The 17,933-nt window shown below is 29.7% G+C and overlaps 2 protein-coding genes across 7 annotated transcripts in view; both read right to left on the reverse strand.

Moving 5' to 3' along the window:
* The window catches only part of LOC143195198 (troponin C), a 19,121-nt gene extending 8,439 nt beyond the window's left edge, over positions 1–10,682 (reverse strand). Inside the window, exon 1 of one of the 3 annotated variants that reach the window (XM_076402167.1) lies at positions 10,528–10,682. In XM_076402167.1, the coding sequence (XP_076258282.1) occupies positions 10,528–10,557 (30 nt within the window). In that variant the 5' untranslated portion in view covers positions 10,558–10,682. Of the gene's footprint in view, positions 1–2,814; positions 2,859–2,924; positions 3,086–10,527 lie in introns of those variants that run through there. The other 2 variants (XM_076402175.1, XM_076402183.1) reach the window with 2 other exon arrangements.
* Positions 1–17,897, reverse strand: part of LOC143195215 (uncharacterized) — a 24,261-nt gene extending 6,364 nt beyond the window's left edge. The window contains exons 1-2 of one of the 4 annotated variants that reach the window (XR_013005496.1): positions 17,750–17,897; positions 16,333–16,778 (exon numbers count right to left, since the gene is read on the reverse strand). The gene's annotated coding sequence lies outside the window, so the exon portion shown is untranslated. Of the gene's footprint in view, positions 1–16,332; positions 16,779–17,028; positions 17,325–17,452; positions 17,581–17,749 lie in introns of those variants that run through there. The other 3 variants (XR_013005498.1, XR_013005497.1, XM_076402197.1) reach the window with 3 other exon arrangements.
* Between the last annotated feature and the right edge of the window lie 36 nt (positions 17,898–17,933).

The following is a 17,933-nucleotide window of genomic DNA, read 5'->3' on the forward strand; positions in this document are numbered from 1 at the left end:
GGACTATTACTTACATCGAGACCTTCATATATCGACTGTCACCCAGGAAATCAAGAGAATTACAAGGAGATTCAGTTAAAATAAATACAAATTGTAAGTTAGTCGGCAACGACTAGTAATATAATAATGTAATATATCAATTTTAGAGTGATGGGACCAATTGTTATTAGATTTCACAGCAAATTAGAATCACGCTATTGTTTTACTTGGTAATGTAGCTTCAATCGAAGCTATAATATTACAAGTGCTTGCGACAATGTGTATGTTATGGCTGATATTAATACTGACTCAAAACACATTGAAAATGACATTTCTTGGTTTTTGGAAGTCAAACATTTATACCAAATATGCATTACCAAAGGTGATGATCCCTGCAAAACATTAACTATAATAGTATAGCTAAACTAATTAGTGTGGACTTAGGTTCAACTAACGACGAAGAAAATGTGCTCGGCGACTTACTGAACAACAACAAATATTTTTACTTCACGCTATTCAAATAAAAATAAATCTAGAACATTTATTATTTCTATTAATCTTATTTAGCCCTATATAGATATATAGCTATGAAAAAAAAAACATTAGAATAAAACAAGACTAAATATAATAAGTCAATTTATGTAATATTTTTCTTGTCTAAGTGGACTTCTACCCCGACTCGAATAGTCCATTTTCTCAGCACACTAAAAGCGGTGACACATCAATCATCCGTCATGGTGGTCTGATTTATCACCTTATGACTTATTTTTGTTTTTCGAAAAGTAAAAATAAGTTACGTGATCCTCGATTTGGAAACAATGGGACTGGTTTTGTAACAATGGTGATTTCATGGATTCGCTCTCGATTACCTGCTTATATTTTATTATTAGTATAAATAATTTCCTATACATTAATAAAAATTATAATATTGTTTGTATAAACAATATCAATATGGCTTTTAATTATTTATTTGTTTAAAGAATTATATTTAAGTACACATATCGGGAGAGTTAAAAATATTGTGATAGAAAAAGTGATATATATGGCAACTGATCAGTCAAATGGGCAAATACTAGTTAATATTAACGAAAACACAGATAGTACTCATTTTTATTAGGAATATATACAAACATAATCATTTTAATGAGCAATATAGTCAGATATAATCATAAAAATGGTGTACAAACTTTGTTTGATTAAAATCAACTGATATCATCTGCTCTACGATATAAAATTAAACATGATTCTAGAGTCACGTGTTCAACTCACTATAAAATTAATCTGATGACTAATATCCCTGAAGTTTTAGACGATAAAGGGATTTCAGGAAATTTATCAAATTCTTGGCTAAAAGAGATTCAATTTCAATGAAACTGAGGAACATTTCGTGGACTTCTAATAAGTAAAGTTGGTAGATGGAATATTTAATTATTAACAATTAATTTACATGTTTATTGTTTCGCAAATCATAAAGATATACAAAATTTTACTGAAAAATTCTTCTCACTGAATACAAAATCGATTTATTAGTCGATTAATTAGGAATTTAGTTCCAAAGAAAGAAGCGATCTAAACTTAATAGTTTGAGAAAAGAGAAAGGACTAGTTATTTGCTTCCAAAAAGAGAAATGTTTGTTATAATTGTCATTACCTTTTAAATGCTAACAAAAGTTACCTTAAAGTGAACTTATACGTAACGAAATACTCTTTTACAGGAGTGACATACACAAGTAGGAAAATCAGAAACAGTAAAAGAACATTTTATAAACTTAATTCGTCAATTAAAAACATCTAACAGTTAGAACTAAGTAAATTTTTGCAAATAGCTCAGGTAATTTAATTTTTTAATCAAATATTATTACTTTAATAATTTTAAGCAGTAATAATAAAATTTAAAAAGTATATTTTTATATCCCTCTTTAATTTTAGTCTCTTAATATTTGAAGTCTGCTGTTTTTTCGCATCAGGCTGAATTACTGTAAAATGTTTTGTCAGCAGGGTTACAAAAATCCACATGTTTCAATCAAAGAGTCTGGTTTCATCAAAGTGAAGCAGCAAGTCGAAGCTCCTATGATAAATAACATCAGCTCGTAAAATATTTGATCAAAAATAGATTTTTAAACAGGATTATATTAAATGGTCACCCCTCAATGCGAAATTGTCCCCAATAGACTATTTTCTATTGAGGTATTTTAAAAAATATTTTATTAATCACGTTGGAATGATATAAACATAAAATTGTTTCTGATATACTCTGCTTTCTAGAAGCCACAGTAAGAATGTTAAGTCAAAGTCCTTGCACTCTATATAAAATAATGAATGTTTCAATACAAACAAAAAACTGATAATGAATTTTAAAAGTTCAGATAAAATAAATGTTGTATACTATACATTCAAATAAAAGCTTCTCATACACTACACAACATATTAAATTATAAGTCTCAAACTTTTTAATATCAATTTAATACTTTATAACTAGATCTTATTATCTGATATATTCTGACAGTATAGTAAACCATTTCAATATTAGCAAATCGCAATATAAACTATATTTCAGAAATAAGTCTCAATACACTCGATTAAAAATAATTTGATCATAATCAATTTTAAGTCCTATATCGAATCAGTTCAATGTGAAATTTTAAAAATAAGCTTAAAGCTTTGAAAAATTACATAATTAAATATATACATTATGTCAAATACTTCAAGAGATGTATTTAAGTATATTTAGTTAAAATTCATCATAGTCTAAGTCAAAAACAAAAAGTTAAATACAAATTATAAACCGCATTCGAAGAATTACAGATAGAATAATGTTAACTTATTAAAACTCTACATGTATAAAAGCTGTAACTTGTTCACATCATCATCAAACTTAAAAAATCACATGATCACGTATCGTCACAATATCACCGCACACAAAAATAAATCGAACATGCAACGTACCATGGTGAATTTGTTTTTTGAATGTCTGTTAAGTCAAAACCGACACTAAATCAAACGGTCCGATGAAAAATCTTTATATTTCCACCCCACTACCACCGATTTCTCAGTCACAAAAATATGAGAAAAGGTAATTAATACACAGGTTAGTGTATTTAAAATTAGTACTGGATTTTAACCAACTATACAAATCACCTATATGTCTAATTTGAACGAATATGCGGTATTTTCGAGCTATTCTACAGTATGTCGTTGCATGTTAATGACCTAAATCACCGTTTTAACCTGATATTGCTTATTAGACTTCTACATAAACATTATAGAGCCTATTAGTGTTAATCTTCAAACATTAATTGAAACTTTATAAAAATTATTCTTTTTTGTTGTATTTCGAAGTTTCTTTTTACCAACCACAATCATAAGTTTACCATACCTTTTATCATAAAAAGTAAAAAAAAACAAAGTTAATTTTAAGTAATAATGTCTCAGTTACATTAGATAATAATTGTGAAATATATATTTATATATATAAAAAATAAATTAGATTTAAAGGATTTTTTTAATCATCACAATTGTCACATTTGATAATAATTTCTTGATGATTTTTTTAACGAATTTAGCATTCAAATTAATAAGTAATATTCAGATGTTATTATAAATTAAATAAATTAATTACTAGATCCGCTAAATAAATATTATATTAGTAAATTTCTCACAATAAATATTCCATTTAGCGCCTTCTGGTGTTTCCGAAGAACAAAACTTGGTTACGGCCTTATATATGGAAGATCACCTTCTATGCCTCATTATTCTATGAGAATCCCACATAAATAAATCATTAACAATATAAATGATTATGTCGCAGTCATCAAAAATCACACATTTTCCACATACGCTAACTTCCGATAAATAATGCTACAGTAGACGATGTTGAAAAAGATGAATTACTTCATTACTTCTTTCAAATGGTTTTAGATTATTTGAATTCGTATGCTGCTACTGCAGCAAAAACCAACAATACTCTTTAAGAGGAATCACAGGAGAAAGAAAATTATGCAGATCATTCTTGCGTATTTCCAAGTGTACATTGTTTACAGACAAGTTGGAGTGATAATGTGATAAAGGAACAGTTACTTTCATTGAAGCATTTATATATTACCTGATAGATGCCGTAAGATCATAGAAAATACTGGCTTTCAAGATTAAGTTATTGTTGTGTTGTTCTTGTTCTTGTTAAGAATGTGGTATCTGCGATTGAAGTAACAAGCTTAACAGGGCCAGGTGCTGTTCTTTCTTTAATCAAAAAGAAAGTCCGGATCTTTCTAACGCTTATCTTATCAATCTTTTCGCTACAGATATGCATAAACAAGACTGTCGAATGAAAGATGAACGAATTCTTCAATTTTCTGTAGCGAAATTGAACTTTTGGATTGAAGACGTAGCGGGCGGCTCCAAAAAGAGCGTGGAACAAGATCATGAATGTTTCCTCAGAGATGGCGTTACTAGTATTTTTAGTGTTTTAGCAAATAAATTAGATGTAAAATTGATATTAAAACATACAAATTATAATTAATCATCGCAATAGACGCTGAAGCCAATAAGAATTTTTACAAAGAGGAAACATAACGAAGTTGTTCACATAAAAAGGGGCTATTGAAAGCATGGCATATTTATTGATTTTAGCGATTGCTTCTTAACAAACGCTGTCGATTTCAATGTATGTATAATTTAATTATTAGATAAAGACTAAAACTTAAATAGCTTCCTTTTTAGATGAAAAAAAGTTTAGTTGTTCGAAGAATTATATTAAAGAAAAAGAACATATTAATACTGTTTTAGATCTAGTTTACTTAATATTGAATAGTTTCCCAATATCTGTTATATATAAATACACATATAAACTCGCGAATATCAAATTTGGCAAATTAGTTAACATACCCAGAGAGTTTAGATAATAGTAAACTTTACATAACAAATTACACCGCTAATAATTTTTGGCTCATTCGAACATGCCGTTTAAATTGGCTACGGTATAAGCTACTTCTCATAATCATTTATAAATTAAAATAAACAACTGTCATAGAAAATTAGTAAAATTATCATACCAATTTGTTAGATTTTAAATTTTAATGAAACATTAAACAAGCTCTCTCATATCAACATTTAAAAATATGAATAGCGACTAAAAAGTTAAATTAATAATCTACTATATTATATGTGTAAAATTAATCTCACGCAATCAAAATCTAATAATCTATGTATTATTGTTTGCAGAACTGGGAAATATAGTCTTGCTGAGTACAAACTTATGTTATATTGTATGAACACATTCTTATATTTGGATAACGTTCAATGATGGTAAGCTATTTGCTTTTATCGTTTAGACAGCTGATCAACTGTAACTCCATATTTGATGTCTATGGTTGACGACTGCCCAAGACAATATAATCATAATCTTCTTTATTAGTTCTGCTACTCCTGTTACTTCCAGACATTCTTTCAAGTTTTTTGTAAGCGCTTTGTAAACCATGAATTGCAGGATTTTGAATTCTTTGCCTCTCATCTGATATAACACCTTTTGTAATTATAACGGTAGCATGATGCCAATATGGCTCTACTTATTTAAAGTAACAGTTTAAGAACGCTATTTATTACTATGAAATACTTTCCAGTTTATCAGTTAGAATTAGATTAGCAGTCTATTAACTCCATCTTCATTGTCCGACATTGTAGACATTACCTGTGGATTGAATTTGATCATCACGCTGACCTTGTTACTAATAAACTTAATTAATACACAGATGTGCTAACCGTTTTAATAATAGCATTTGATAATATTTATTTATTATTTGATATTATTGATATTAAGATGTATTGCCAACATTAAACATTGACATTATTAGCGGTCGCCATTTTGCTTACGAAAGCTATCAAGCGTTAGTTTCTGAAAACAAAAAGCATCCGCACACAATAAGATCTCTAAATGTATTTATATTCTATAACTTGCAAATACCAAATATATATTTGTATTTGAATTACATATTTTAATTGTAATTGTAATTTTAGTTTTAAGTGATTTAAATACTGCCCAAAATTGGTTATATCTATTGTATACAGCTGCCCTACCGATCTCAAGAAACACTACTGTTGCAACATTTGCTGACGATACAGCGGTTTTATCATCACACGAGGATCCTATATCAGCCACAAGAAATCTCCAACTTCATCTTAACATAGTCAAATTGTGGTTGAAAACGTAGTGTATCAAAGCAAATGAGATAAAATCTACCCATGTGACATTCGCCCTTTTTAGAAGAACATGTTCCCCAGTAAAATTGAATAATCATGAACTTCCGAAGCAGACAACGTTAAATATCTGGGAATGCGATCGACATTTGACATGGAAAAAACATATAGTTATAAAACGCAAACAACTTGGGCTTAAACTAAATCAAATGTATTGGCTGATTATAATTAGATAACAAGGCTTTGCTGTATAAGTCAATACTTAGGGCCATTTGGACCTATGGTATTGAACTGTGGGGTACTACTAACATAATTATCCTCCAGAAGTTTCAGAACAAAGTGTGCCGAGTCATCGTTGATGTCTCATCTTACATGTCCAACAAACTGATTCAGCGCGATATCCCCATAGAACCCATAACGGGTGTGATTCGGAGTGTTAGTGTAAAGTACTCTGAAAGACTATTAGTGCATCCCAATGCACTCGCCAAACAGTTAAATGTGCGTGATAACAGTGAAGTGCTTAGGCTCAAACGCAAACTGCCATACGAACTGATTAATAGACACATAGAGTGACATTTAATAATCTCTAGAATAAGCTAGAATAGTTCTTAGAATAACTTAGAATAGTATCTAGAATAAGATTTAGATTATAAGTTGTACATGTAAGTACACATACTGAAGTGATCTACTACACTCACTACTGTCAGTCTACTACTCTCAGGATAGTTATGTTATATAACTGAAATCTGATAATAATAAACTGAAATCATATAATAATACTTATTGCCCACGGGCAGATTGTTGACGTTCTAGAAGATTAATAAAAAAAAACTGGTTATTTTACAAATAGTTAAAAAACCAATATGACTAACTATAAATAATCGTTTATATCTGTTTACTTATTCCAGAATTATAATTTTAACGCCCTATTATTATGATATTAGGTAGAATCTTAAGACAATGGTCATAATTTATCCTCATTGTCTCAAGCTGCCATCTATTCAATGCTTAGGGTAGAGCGCCTTACTCTAAAAACATCAGATTCATGGTTGGGTTACCTTATCACCTGGAAATCCTGCAGAAATAACCAACTTTTCTCTTTATTGTACCTGCTTTTATATATTATATTCGATAAATAAAACATAATGTACTCGTTTGTTCTTCGAAAAACGTTTAATTTCTTCACTCACCGTCGGTATGCTTAGATATTTGAGCAAGTCCTCATTTCTAATAGAGCAAAGGGCGTTAACAACGCTAAGAATAATTTTGTTTTGATAAGTTTGGATCTTATTGATGTTGAATATTTTGTGTAACCCCAAGTTCACACTAGCTTCAAAATTTGTTTATATAATAACAATTTGTTGTAGACTGGTATTTAGGATTGTAGACCAATCAACCATAGGATTTTGTTTAATCTCATAAAAAGTTTTGCTTGTTTTTCTTCAGCTATATAAATTTGAGTCTCATATTCATTGTTTCATACGAACATTCATTTTTAATAATCAAAATTACATACACTATCGGATTTTGGGTTTGATAAACTGAAAAATAGTTATCCTTGAATGACGTCTCGTGATTAACAAGATCACAAAAACACTGGTAAATGCCATACAATTCCTTACAAACAGTATTGTTTTGGCAGGAAACTTAAAGCTTTTACTGCTAAAAACAGTTGTATGCACTCTGAGGAAACTATTAATTATAACTTTAAGATCTCACATAAATATATCAGTTTATGTCAAACTACGTTTTTATTTTGAGTTAATTATATTTAAGTACTATGACAGAGAAATGTTCAGTTTCACTGGCAATATAGTATTGTGTAATATGTTAACAGATATTATCAATTAAAGGTATATATGAATAACTTATAATAAAAAATAGTTTATAATCTAATCTTATTATTATTATCTAAACCTATACCAATTTTATTTTTATTAACTAAATAAACAAAATTAATTGGTTTTTTAATAACTGCACGCTTAATTGACAACTTCAGTAATTAACAAGTTGTTTATTTATTAAACATTCCTCAAACTACAATTACATATTTGTTTTTACCAAATTAAACATGTCAAGTTCAAGTTTTCATACATTTATTTTGCTGCAAGAAAATGTACAGCAGATATAATAAAATTGTATTTAATAAAATTTACGTTTGTTTCACATTAATGTACTTATAACATTATCTATTGGGAAACAAGGAATACTAGAATGGATATTGAAAAAATATTATATGCTTTTTTGTAACAAAAACTTTATAATTTTGCAAAAAAAATATTTCCAAATAGTTTTCATGAAACTATCCATATATCTTTGCAGTTGGAACATTCTAACGTTTATTAGACCTAACCAAAGCAAGTCTTTTGGCACTCATATAACTATTATATTTTAGTTGTTTTGATCTACATGCCCAAGTTATTCGAACTCCATAAAAATATTTAAATAGCTCAAGAGTTTTAAAACTTCAAATTTACTAGTATTTCAAATATCTATATTTGACTAAGATCTGATCCAAAATGTAATTTTATTGTTAATAAAGTGTAACATACCAGGTCTTTCGAAAATTTTTTCCCAGTGTTTTCGGTAAAGACGCTTTCTACAATGAATCATTAAAATTTATTAGTTGAAAGTATTGTCCCCATCTTTCAAGGAATTAATGATATAGATAATATTTGGATGTTCTAATGGCATGTCTTTAAATTCATGTGACACGCATCGTCCCATTTTTTATGCATTTCCCATATGTTGTAATCGTTCACATTCTTTAAATATTTTCGATTTTTAAAATCATTAATTTTTCACTCAAAATTCGTATTTTGGCGGAACGTAACTTGGGCAGTTTTGGAATTAATTGTGACTGTGTAGTTGAGGTTTTGAGCCTGTAGAATAAAACAATATATGTACCAAATCGTAATATTGCATACTTATGGCTAATGAAATTGCGTACAAAAACGGGCAAGTAATTACTGACACACCTGGTATGAATACTGCAAACTGTAGTTGAATAATATTATTATCTGAAATAATTCACTTCCATAATTCCAACTGTTAGCAAGAATTAAAAATTACTTAATGGTAAATATCATTTATAGTCCTTCTAGTACAACAGCCAATGCACGACATCAACACAATCAAACTTATCACCAAATTCACTTTATAAAAACGTAAAATCCCTTTTAGACACTGAGCATTTTTTTTCTCATTTTACTAATTAATATTATTCTAGTTAAACAGAGAAACAGAGAATGACGTCTGATGCGTCCGAATATGTATCCAAATCGGTCCATTTGTGTTGGTACCGGTCGACTCCGTTGTCAAATTTCAATATAAATATAATTCTAACCTACAAATTATTGTGGCTATTGTGTATTGCATTAGACGTACTATGTACTGTTCTATTTTATAACGTTATTTTCTTTATTTTATTTGCATTGGTATGTTGTTATAGTCAAAATAAACGAAAAGTTAAATTTGGTGCGGCAACGCATTTTAAATTTTGATGGCGTACATTGGCTGTTTTACTCAAATATACGTGAGTTTATTCGTTTTAGGAGCTTAAAATTATAAACTGATAACCTCCTTCTAGCAATTTTTCTATTTAAAAATTCAACTCATAACATTTCGAAATCACCCTGTTCTCCTGATATAACTCCTTTAATTATGGTCTTCCTTTAATCTCAAAAATCACATTAAGGACATTATTTTGCATCGATTGAGGATGTTCAAATGAAACCAAAGAACATTTTAAAAGCTATTTCAAAAATGGCATCAAAAAATGGTAAAGACAACAAAATTAATAAACCGTTTGAATTCTCTTTCAAAAGTTTTGCTATTTATTGATTACAATTGCCTAAAAAATCCCAAACAAAACACTATTTCCACCCAAGTTTCCTTTTTTTAACAAATCAATAAACACAAATTTAGCGAATTTTGTTTAATTACAATATGGATACGATAGATATGTCCTTAAGAGGATTTTTAAAAATTAAATTGGTTTAGTAAACCCGAGACTGTGGAGAATATTCTAATCTAAATATTTTAAAAATCTAATCTAAAGACTATAACAAAATTTAGATTTTTATTATTTAAAACAAAATCAGAAATGCTAAAAAAACTTATAAAAAGATGTTTCGTTACTTAGAACAGCCGATTTGACAAAAAACTATCTTTTTACTTCGATATGATAGAAGAATTTATAGAGTAGACTCATGCCAAATTTCAAATCAATATGAAACAATATTTCAAAGCCACCTCGAAAAACATAGTTTTCAGAAAAACGTATGAATAACGTAAAAATGATAAAAAAAAAATTTCTACATGATTTGTTTTGCACTATTTATGAATGACTAAAACTTACAGTGATTGAGCATCGTCGATCAAAACTCATGATGAAAAACCGTATTCACTTCACTTCCAGTTAACTAATAAACGGAGAAGGTACTACTGCAGGAATATGTCTGGATGAATAGCAGTAAACTTCAACGACGACATATTTTTATATCCGGGATGTAGGATGAAAGAATTTTCAATTGTAAGCGGTATTTACAACCGGGTATAAGAATCACGAACCATTTATGCTGGTGTGTTTCTAAACATCATGTTCAACACTTTCAAAATAATAATTAATATAAGATATTTTTTGACTAAAAATCTGTTTTCTATTTCTCTAGATCCAAATATCATATAATACATAGTATAATCTATTGTGATCAAATAATAATAAGATTTTTTAAATTAAATATATTCCTCCACTTTCAACTTTTGTTACCGACTTCGATAAAGGAATATCTTCTATGTTCGGCTATATATAAGGCCGTTTTTTGTAATGTATGTTCGCCGATTTCTCCGTCAATTGTTGGCCGATTTTCAAAATCCTTCTCTTATTCGAAAGACTGCACTTCCAAGGTGGTCCCTTTAGCAAACCAAATCAGGATCTGTTGGGGGGAAGGGGCAAAAAGGAGGGAAACGCTCAAGTATCAAAGGCACGAACAAAGTTTTCACATACTGAAATCGACTATCGACTGTTTAGTAAATGACTAGTTTTTACTATCGACTGTTTCAGTCATTATTTTTGGTTCGACTGTTTTTACTAGTAACTATTTTCGGTCCGACTGATTTTATTACCATTTACTATTGACTGTTTCAGTCGTTTACTTTTAGTTACTATTTTCGGTTCTGCTAGTTCATTGGACTGATTTTTAACAATGTGGCTGTGTCGTCCTAGCCGCGACCTTGAAAGTATACGCCGAATTTATGCTTATATAGATTTATATATAATATATGTGGTTTTATGTTTTTTTTTTGTAGTTTGCTTGTGAATAACTATATATTGTAAATTAAAATAGCAGCATTTTGGAACGCTAGTTTTTGAGGGCAAAAAATAAAATTGTAAATGATAAGTAGTAAAATACTTTTGACTGGTATAATAGGCAATACTTTGGGGTGGTATAGTAGGTAATGCTTTTTTTTGATAAACTTCGATAAAGGTCCCTTTAGCAAACCAAATCAGGATCTGTTGGGGGGAAGGGGTAAAAGGAGGGAAACGCTCAAGTATCAAAGGCACGAACAAAGTTTTCACATACTGAAATCGACTATCGACTGTTTAGTAAATGACTAGTTTTTACTATCGACTGTTTCAGTCGCTATTTTTGGTTCGACTGTTTTTACTAGTGACTATTTTCGGTCCGACTGATTTTATTACTATTTACTATTAACTGTTTCAGTCGTTTACTTTTAGTTACTATTTTCGGTTCTGCTAGTTCATTGGACTGATTTTTAACAATGTGCCTGTGTCGTCCTAGCCGCAACCTTGAAAGTATACGCCGAATTTATGCTTATATAGATTTATATATAATATATGTGATTTTATGTTTTTTTTTTGTAGTTTGCTTGTGAATAACTATATATTGTAAATTAAAATAGCAGCATTTTGGAACGCTAGTTTTTGAGGGTCAAAAAATAAAATTGTAAATGATAAGTAGTAAAATACTTTTGACTGGTATAATAGGCAATACTTCGGGGTGGTATAGTAGGTAATGCTTTTTTTTGATAAACTTCGATAAAGGTTCCTTTAGCAAACCAAATCAGGATCTGTAGGGGGGAAGGGTTAAAAGGAGGGAAACGCTCAAGTATCAAAGGCACGAACAAAGTTTTCACATACTGAAATCGACTATCGACTGTTTAGTAAATGACTAGTTTTTACTATCGACTGTTTCAGTCGCTATTTTTGGTTCGACTGTTTTTACTAGTGACTATTTTCGGTCCGACTGATTTTATTACTATTTACTATTGACTGTTTCAGTCGTTTACTTTTAGTTACTATTTTCGGTTCCACTAGTTCATTGGACTGATTTTTAACAATGTGCCTGTGTCGTCCTAGCCGCAACCTTGAAAGTATACGCCGAAATTATGCTTATATAGATTTATATATAATATATGTGGTTTTATGTTTTTTTTTGTAGTTTGCTTGTGAATAACTATATATTGTAAATTAAAATAGCAGCATTTTGGAACGCTAGTTTTTGAGGGTAAAAAAATAAAATTGTAAATGATAAGTAGTAAAATACTTTTGACTGGTATAATAGGCAATACTTTGGGGTGGTATAGTAGGTAATGCTTTTTTTTGATAAACTTCGATAAAGGTCCCTTTAGCAAACCAAATCAGGATCTGTTGGGGGGAAGGGGTAAAAGGAGGGAAACGCTCAAGTATCAAAGGCACGAACAAAGTTTTCACATACTGAAATCGACTATCGACTGTTTAGTAAATGACTAGTTTTTACTATCGACTGTTTCAGTCGCTATTTTTGGTTCGACTGTTTTTACTAGTGACTGTTTTCAGTCGACTGTTTCCAGTCACTATTTTCGGTCCGACTGATTTTATTACTATTTACTAATGACTGTTTCAGTCGTTTACTTTTAGTTACTATTTTCGGTTCTGCTAGTTCATTCGACTGATTTTTAACAATGTGGCTGTGTCGTCCTAGCCGGAACCTTGAAAGTATACGCCGAATTTATGCTTATATAGATTTATATATAATATATGTGGTTTTATGTTTATTTTTTGTAGTTTGCTTGTCAATAACTATATATTGTAAATTAAAATAACAGCATTTTGGAACGCTAGTTTTTGAGGGCAAAAAAATAAAATTGTAAATGATAAGTAGTAAAATACTTTTGACTGGTATAATAGGCAATACTTTGGGGTGGTATAGTAGGTAATGCTTTTTTTTGATAAACTTCGATAAAGGTCCCTTTAGCAAACCAAATCAGGATCTGTTGGGGGGAAGGGGTAAAAGGAGGGAAACGCTCAAGTATCAAAGGCACGAACAAAGTTTTCACATAGTGAAATCGACTATCGACTGTTTAGTAAATGACTAGTTTTTACTATCGACTGTTTCAGTCGCTATTTTTGGTTCGACTGTTTCTACTAGTGACTGTTTTCAGTCGACTGTTTTCAATCACTATTTTCGGTCCGACTGATTTTATTACTATTTACTATTGACTGTTTCAGTCGTTTCCTTTTAGTTACTATTTTCGGCTCTACTAGTTCATTGGACTGATTTTTAACAATGTGCCTGTGTCGTCCTAGCCGCAACCTTGAAAGTATACGCCGAATTTATGCTTATATAGATTTATATATAATATATGTGGTTTTATGTTTTTTTTTGTAGTTTGCTTGTGAATAACTATATATTGTAAATTAAAATAGCAGCATTTTGGAACGCTAGTTTTTGAGGGCAAAAAATAAAATTGTAAATGATAAGTTGTAAAATACTTTTGACTGGTATAATAGGCAATACTTCGGGATGGTATAGTAGGTAATGCTTTTTTTTAATAAACTTCGATAAAGGTCCCTTTAGCAAACCAAATCAGGATCTGTTGGGGGGAAGGGGTAAAAGGAGGGAAACGCTCAAGTATCAAAGGCACGAACAAAGTTTTCACATACTGAAATCGACTATCGACTGTTTAGTAAATGACTAGTTTTTACTATCGACTGTGTCAGTCGCTATTTTTGGTTCGACTGTTTTTACTAGTGACTATTTTCGGTCCGACTGATTTTATTACCATTTACTATTGACTGTTTCAGTCGTTTACTTTTAGTTACTATTTTCGGTTCTGCTAGTTCATTCGACTGATTTTTAACAATGTGGCTGTGTCGTCCTAGCCGCGACCTTGAAAGTATACGCCGAATTTATGCTTATATAGATTTATATATAATATATGTGGTTTTATGTTTTTTTTGTAGTTTGCTTGTGAATAACTATATATTGTAAATTAAAATAGCAGCATTTTGGAACGCTAGTTTTTGAGGGTAAAAAAATAAAATTGTAAATGATAAGTAGTAAAATACTTTTGACTGGTATAATAGGCAATACTTTGGGGTGGTATAGTAGGTAATGCTTTTTTTTGATAAACTTCGATAAAGGTCCCTTTAGCAAACCAAATCAGGATCTGTTGGGGGGAAGGGGTAAAAGGAGAGAAACGCTCAAGTATCAAAGGCACGAACAAAGTTTTCACATACTGAAATCGACTATCGACTGTTTAGTAAATGACTAGTTTTTACTATCGACTGTGTCAGTCGCTATTTTTGGTTCGACTGTTTCTACTAGTGACTGTTTTCAGTCGACTGTTTTCAGTCACTATTTTCGGTCCGACTGATTTTATTACTATTTACTATTGGCTGTTTCAGTCGTTTACTTTTAGTTACTATTTTCGGCTCTACTAGTTCATTGGACTGATTTTTAACAATGTGCCTGTGTCGTCCTAGCCGCAACCTTGAAAGTATACGCCGAATTTATGCTTATATAGATTTATATATAATATATGTGGTTTTATGTTTTTTTCTGTAGTTTGCTTGTGAATAACTATATATTGTAAATTAAAATAGCAGCATTTTGAAACGCTAGTTTTCGAGGGCAAAAAAATTAAATTGTAAATGATAAATAGTAAAATACTTTTGACTGGCATAATAGGCAATACTTTGGGGTGGTATTGTAGGTAATGCTTTTTTTAATAAACTTTCACGATTTTTGTCCAAGCTTTTTGTTGGTCAAAACTTTGTTCCTAAAATTCCAAAAGATTCGAAGAATTTTTTGCAGTAGCAGTTAAATTTCTTTTAAAAAAAGATGAGTAAAGTATATTAAATATTTGTAACAAATATATTATCTGATAGGAAAACTCTACTATTCAACAATTTATTTTGATGGCTATGAAGAAGAGCACGATAATTTTTATTTGTTGACTAATGGTCTATCTTAACAGAATGTGTTCAACTTTTAAACTCATTGAAATAATGACCACCGAGTTATCTGGTGAAAGATATCCCAGGATGTCTTTAATTATACTCTTAATTTGCAGTTGGATTTTTGGTCTCCTTTGACGATCTCATCGTCATTTCATTTCTAGTTATGCTGGATCCAACTAGAACAGATCTTTCTTACGTTATATGCTCATGCATGTTTTATATACAAACAGCTCAAATATTTTCTCACACATCAACTAATTTTGAATTAGGATTATGACGCTTTGTAAATCACACTAAAACTTAGCTCTAATCATAAAGTATTATATAGAGGTTTAACAAAAATAAGCGAAACCGAGGAAATGTTTTGCGTAGTCCCATCAATACAGGCACTGAGACAACTTTTTTGATTGGTTCATTTGAATTGGCCTACAAAGGCATTTGATTGGCTCATTTTTATAACACGATTGTTTGTTTCAGTTTGTTTAACATATATCGACATTTTTGTGTGCCTGATATAATGTCCCTTCAGATTTATTCTTACTTAATTATAATCACAATTATTTGTTTACAATGTATCTTCAGTCTAAAGTGTTGTGTACATACACTGGATAGTATGTACGGAAAAAAACGAGATATCGTTTTACTTGGAAGAAACAGTCCAAGTTAGCTAGATTAAGGATATGTGTATGAGTTAGCATTGTTTTTCCCTGGTACTTATACACTTATTTATATAGAGCATTGCTCAAAAAAAGACATTAAAACAAAATAAAATACTTCGTTAGCCAAGTTGAGACTGTAATACAAGTTTCAGTTTCTAGATACCTACTCCACTTCACAGGAAGAACATTTTATGTTAATTATAATGAATAAAGGACAATATAAAATGTTAAAATAATATAGATAAATAAAAGGCAAACCGATGCTTGTGTTTTAATATATTGATAAATAACTTATATTTATTACATTACACATTTTTTCTCTTTTTTTTTATAACTTTGGCTTGTTATTGCAATTTATTTATATTGTTAAATAATTACATATTGTTTTATTTTCTCTTTCTTGCTTACAAAATTATTTTAAAATGAGGTATATTTATAAAAGGTTTTTCACATTGCATTTTTTATATTATAGGGGATGAAAAATTATTACAGGAGAAAAAAAATTATCTTGAATCTCAACGGAAATATTAGGTTAATTTGTGATTCAAGATTCCATGTATATTATATTATTTATTTGTATTATATTCTTCAAATGTGCGTATGATTTTTAAGAACTGGCAACGTTGCAAATTCAAGTCCGTGTGCGCTTGCTATGATTCTCCAGAACTAGACTCTTATATTAACCTCTGGCGTCACGTTTTACCCCTAAAATTTAAATAAAGAAATAGATTTAAAATAAAACATAAAATGCCAAAAAACATCCAAATAATTCAAAAATAATATAACGATTAACAATATATAAAAGAAATAAACATTTAAAAAATATGCATATAAGGAAATATGTGTAAAATTGTAATAATATAATAATTACCCTAAGGTAGATTTGTGAAGAAATGTATAGAATTAATTGCTTATGAGTTAACTACGTTATTATTTAAGTCTCTAGTAAACTAACTTGCAAAACTTATCAGAACATCAAACGCTCGCCTATAATTTTCCGTAGATCAATATGTCAGAAAGTTGTTTAACATAAAGCCAAAGGATTTCATCGGATAATAATTCAGGTTTATTTATCCGGAATAATGGAACATTCCTACTTCTAAATTAACAAAACGTACATAACAGATTCCATTAATCACTAATTAAACAAAAGTTCTCCTAAATCGACAAGATAAGTACTAACTAATTGGTGAACGTCATCTGAATGTTATAAAGTTAATGAGAATTTTCTTATAATAGTTAATAATGCGACATGTCTAGAACTACATCACTATAAAACTGAATCCATTTAATAATAAATTTGCAACATGGACTATTTACTTAGGCGACACGATTTTAATTAAAATAATTTATACCGCAAAGAACTACAGTTCCCATACCTATATTATTCATCATCGCACTTATTTTAGAAGTTACAAGGCGCACGGAAAGTCAAAACAATAGCTCAAACATTCATTATTTTTCATAAATGACTATTTGCTGAAAAATATCTGGGTGTGCATTTCAATTTTTCATTTCTCATTGACAACTTTTGTTCACGGTAACCTTTACCTTTAAAAATATTTGTCAGCAATTAGTATTTTTCTCTCGGTCAACTTCATAATCTATAATACAGCTATTATTTTAAGAAAGTATTACAGCTGTTTGCAAATGCTCTAAAATTAGAAAATAATTACCTCTCATCTGTTCATTTTTGTGTCTTCGAGTTTTTCTAGCCGTGTTATGAAACTGCGGGATTTATTTTTACTTCCCTAATTAAAAACTTTTTTGTCGCAAATGTTACAAACACTCACATTTGTCTCTATTTTGTTATTAAGAAAATTGAAAAAATATATGTAAATATTGTTAGAATTTATCCCC

This window comes from Rhynchophorus ferrugineus, unplaced genomic scaffold (assembly GCF_030347505.1).
Source record: "Rhynchophorus ferrugineus isolate W39M unplaced genomic scaffold, kcgeb_rfMv2 rfM1, whole genome shotgun sequence".
NCBI lineage: Eukaryota > Metazoa > Arthropoda > Insecta > Coleoptera > Curculionidae > Rhynchophorus > Rhynchophorus ferrugineus.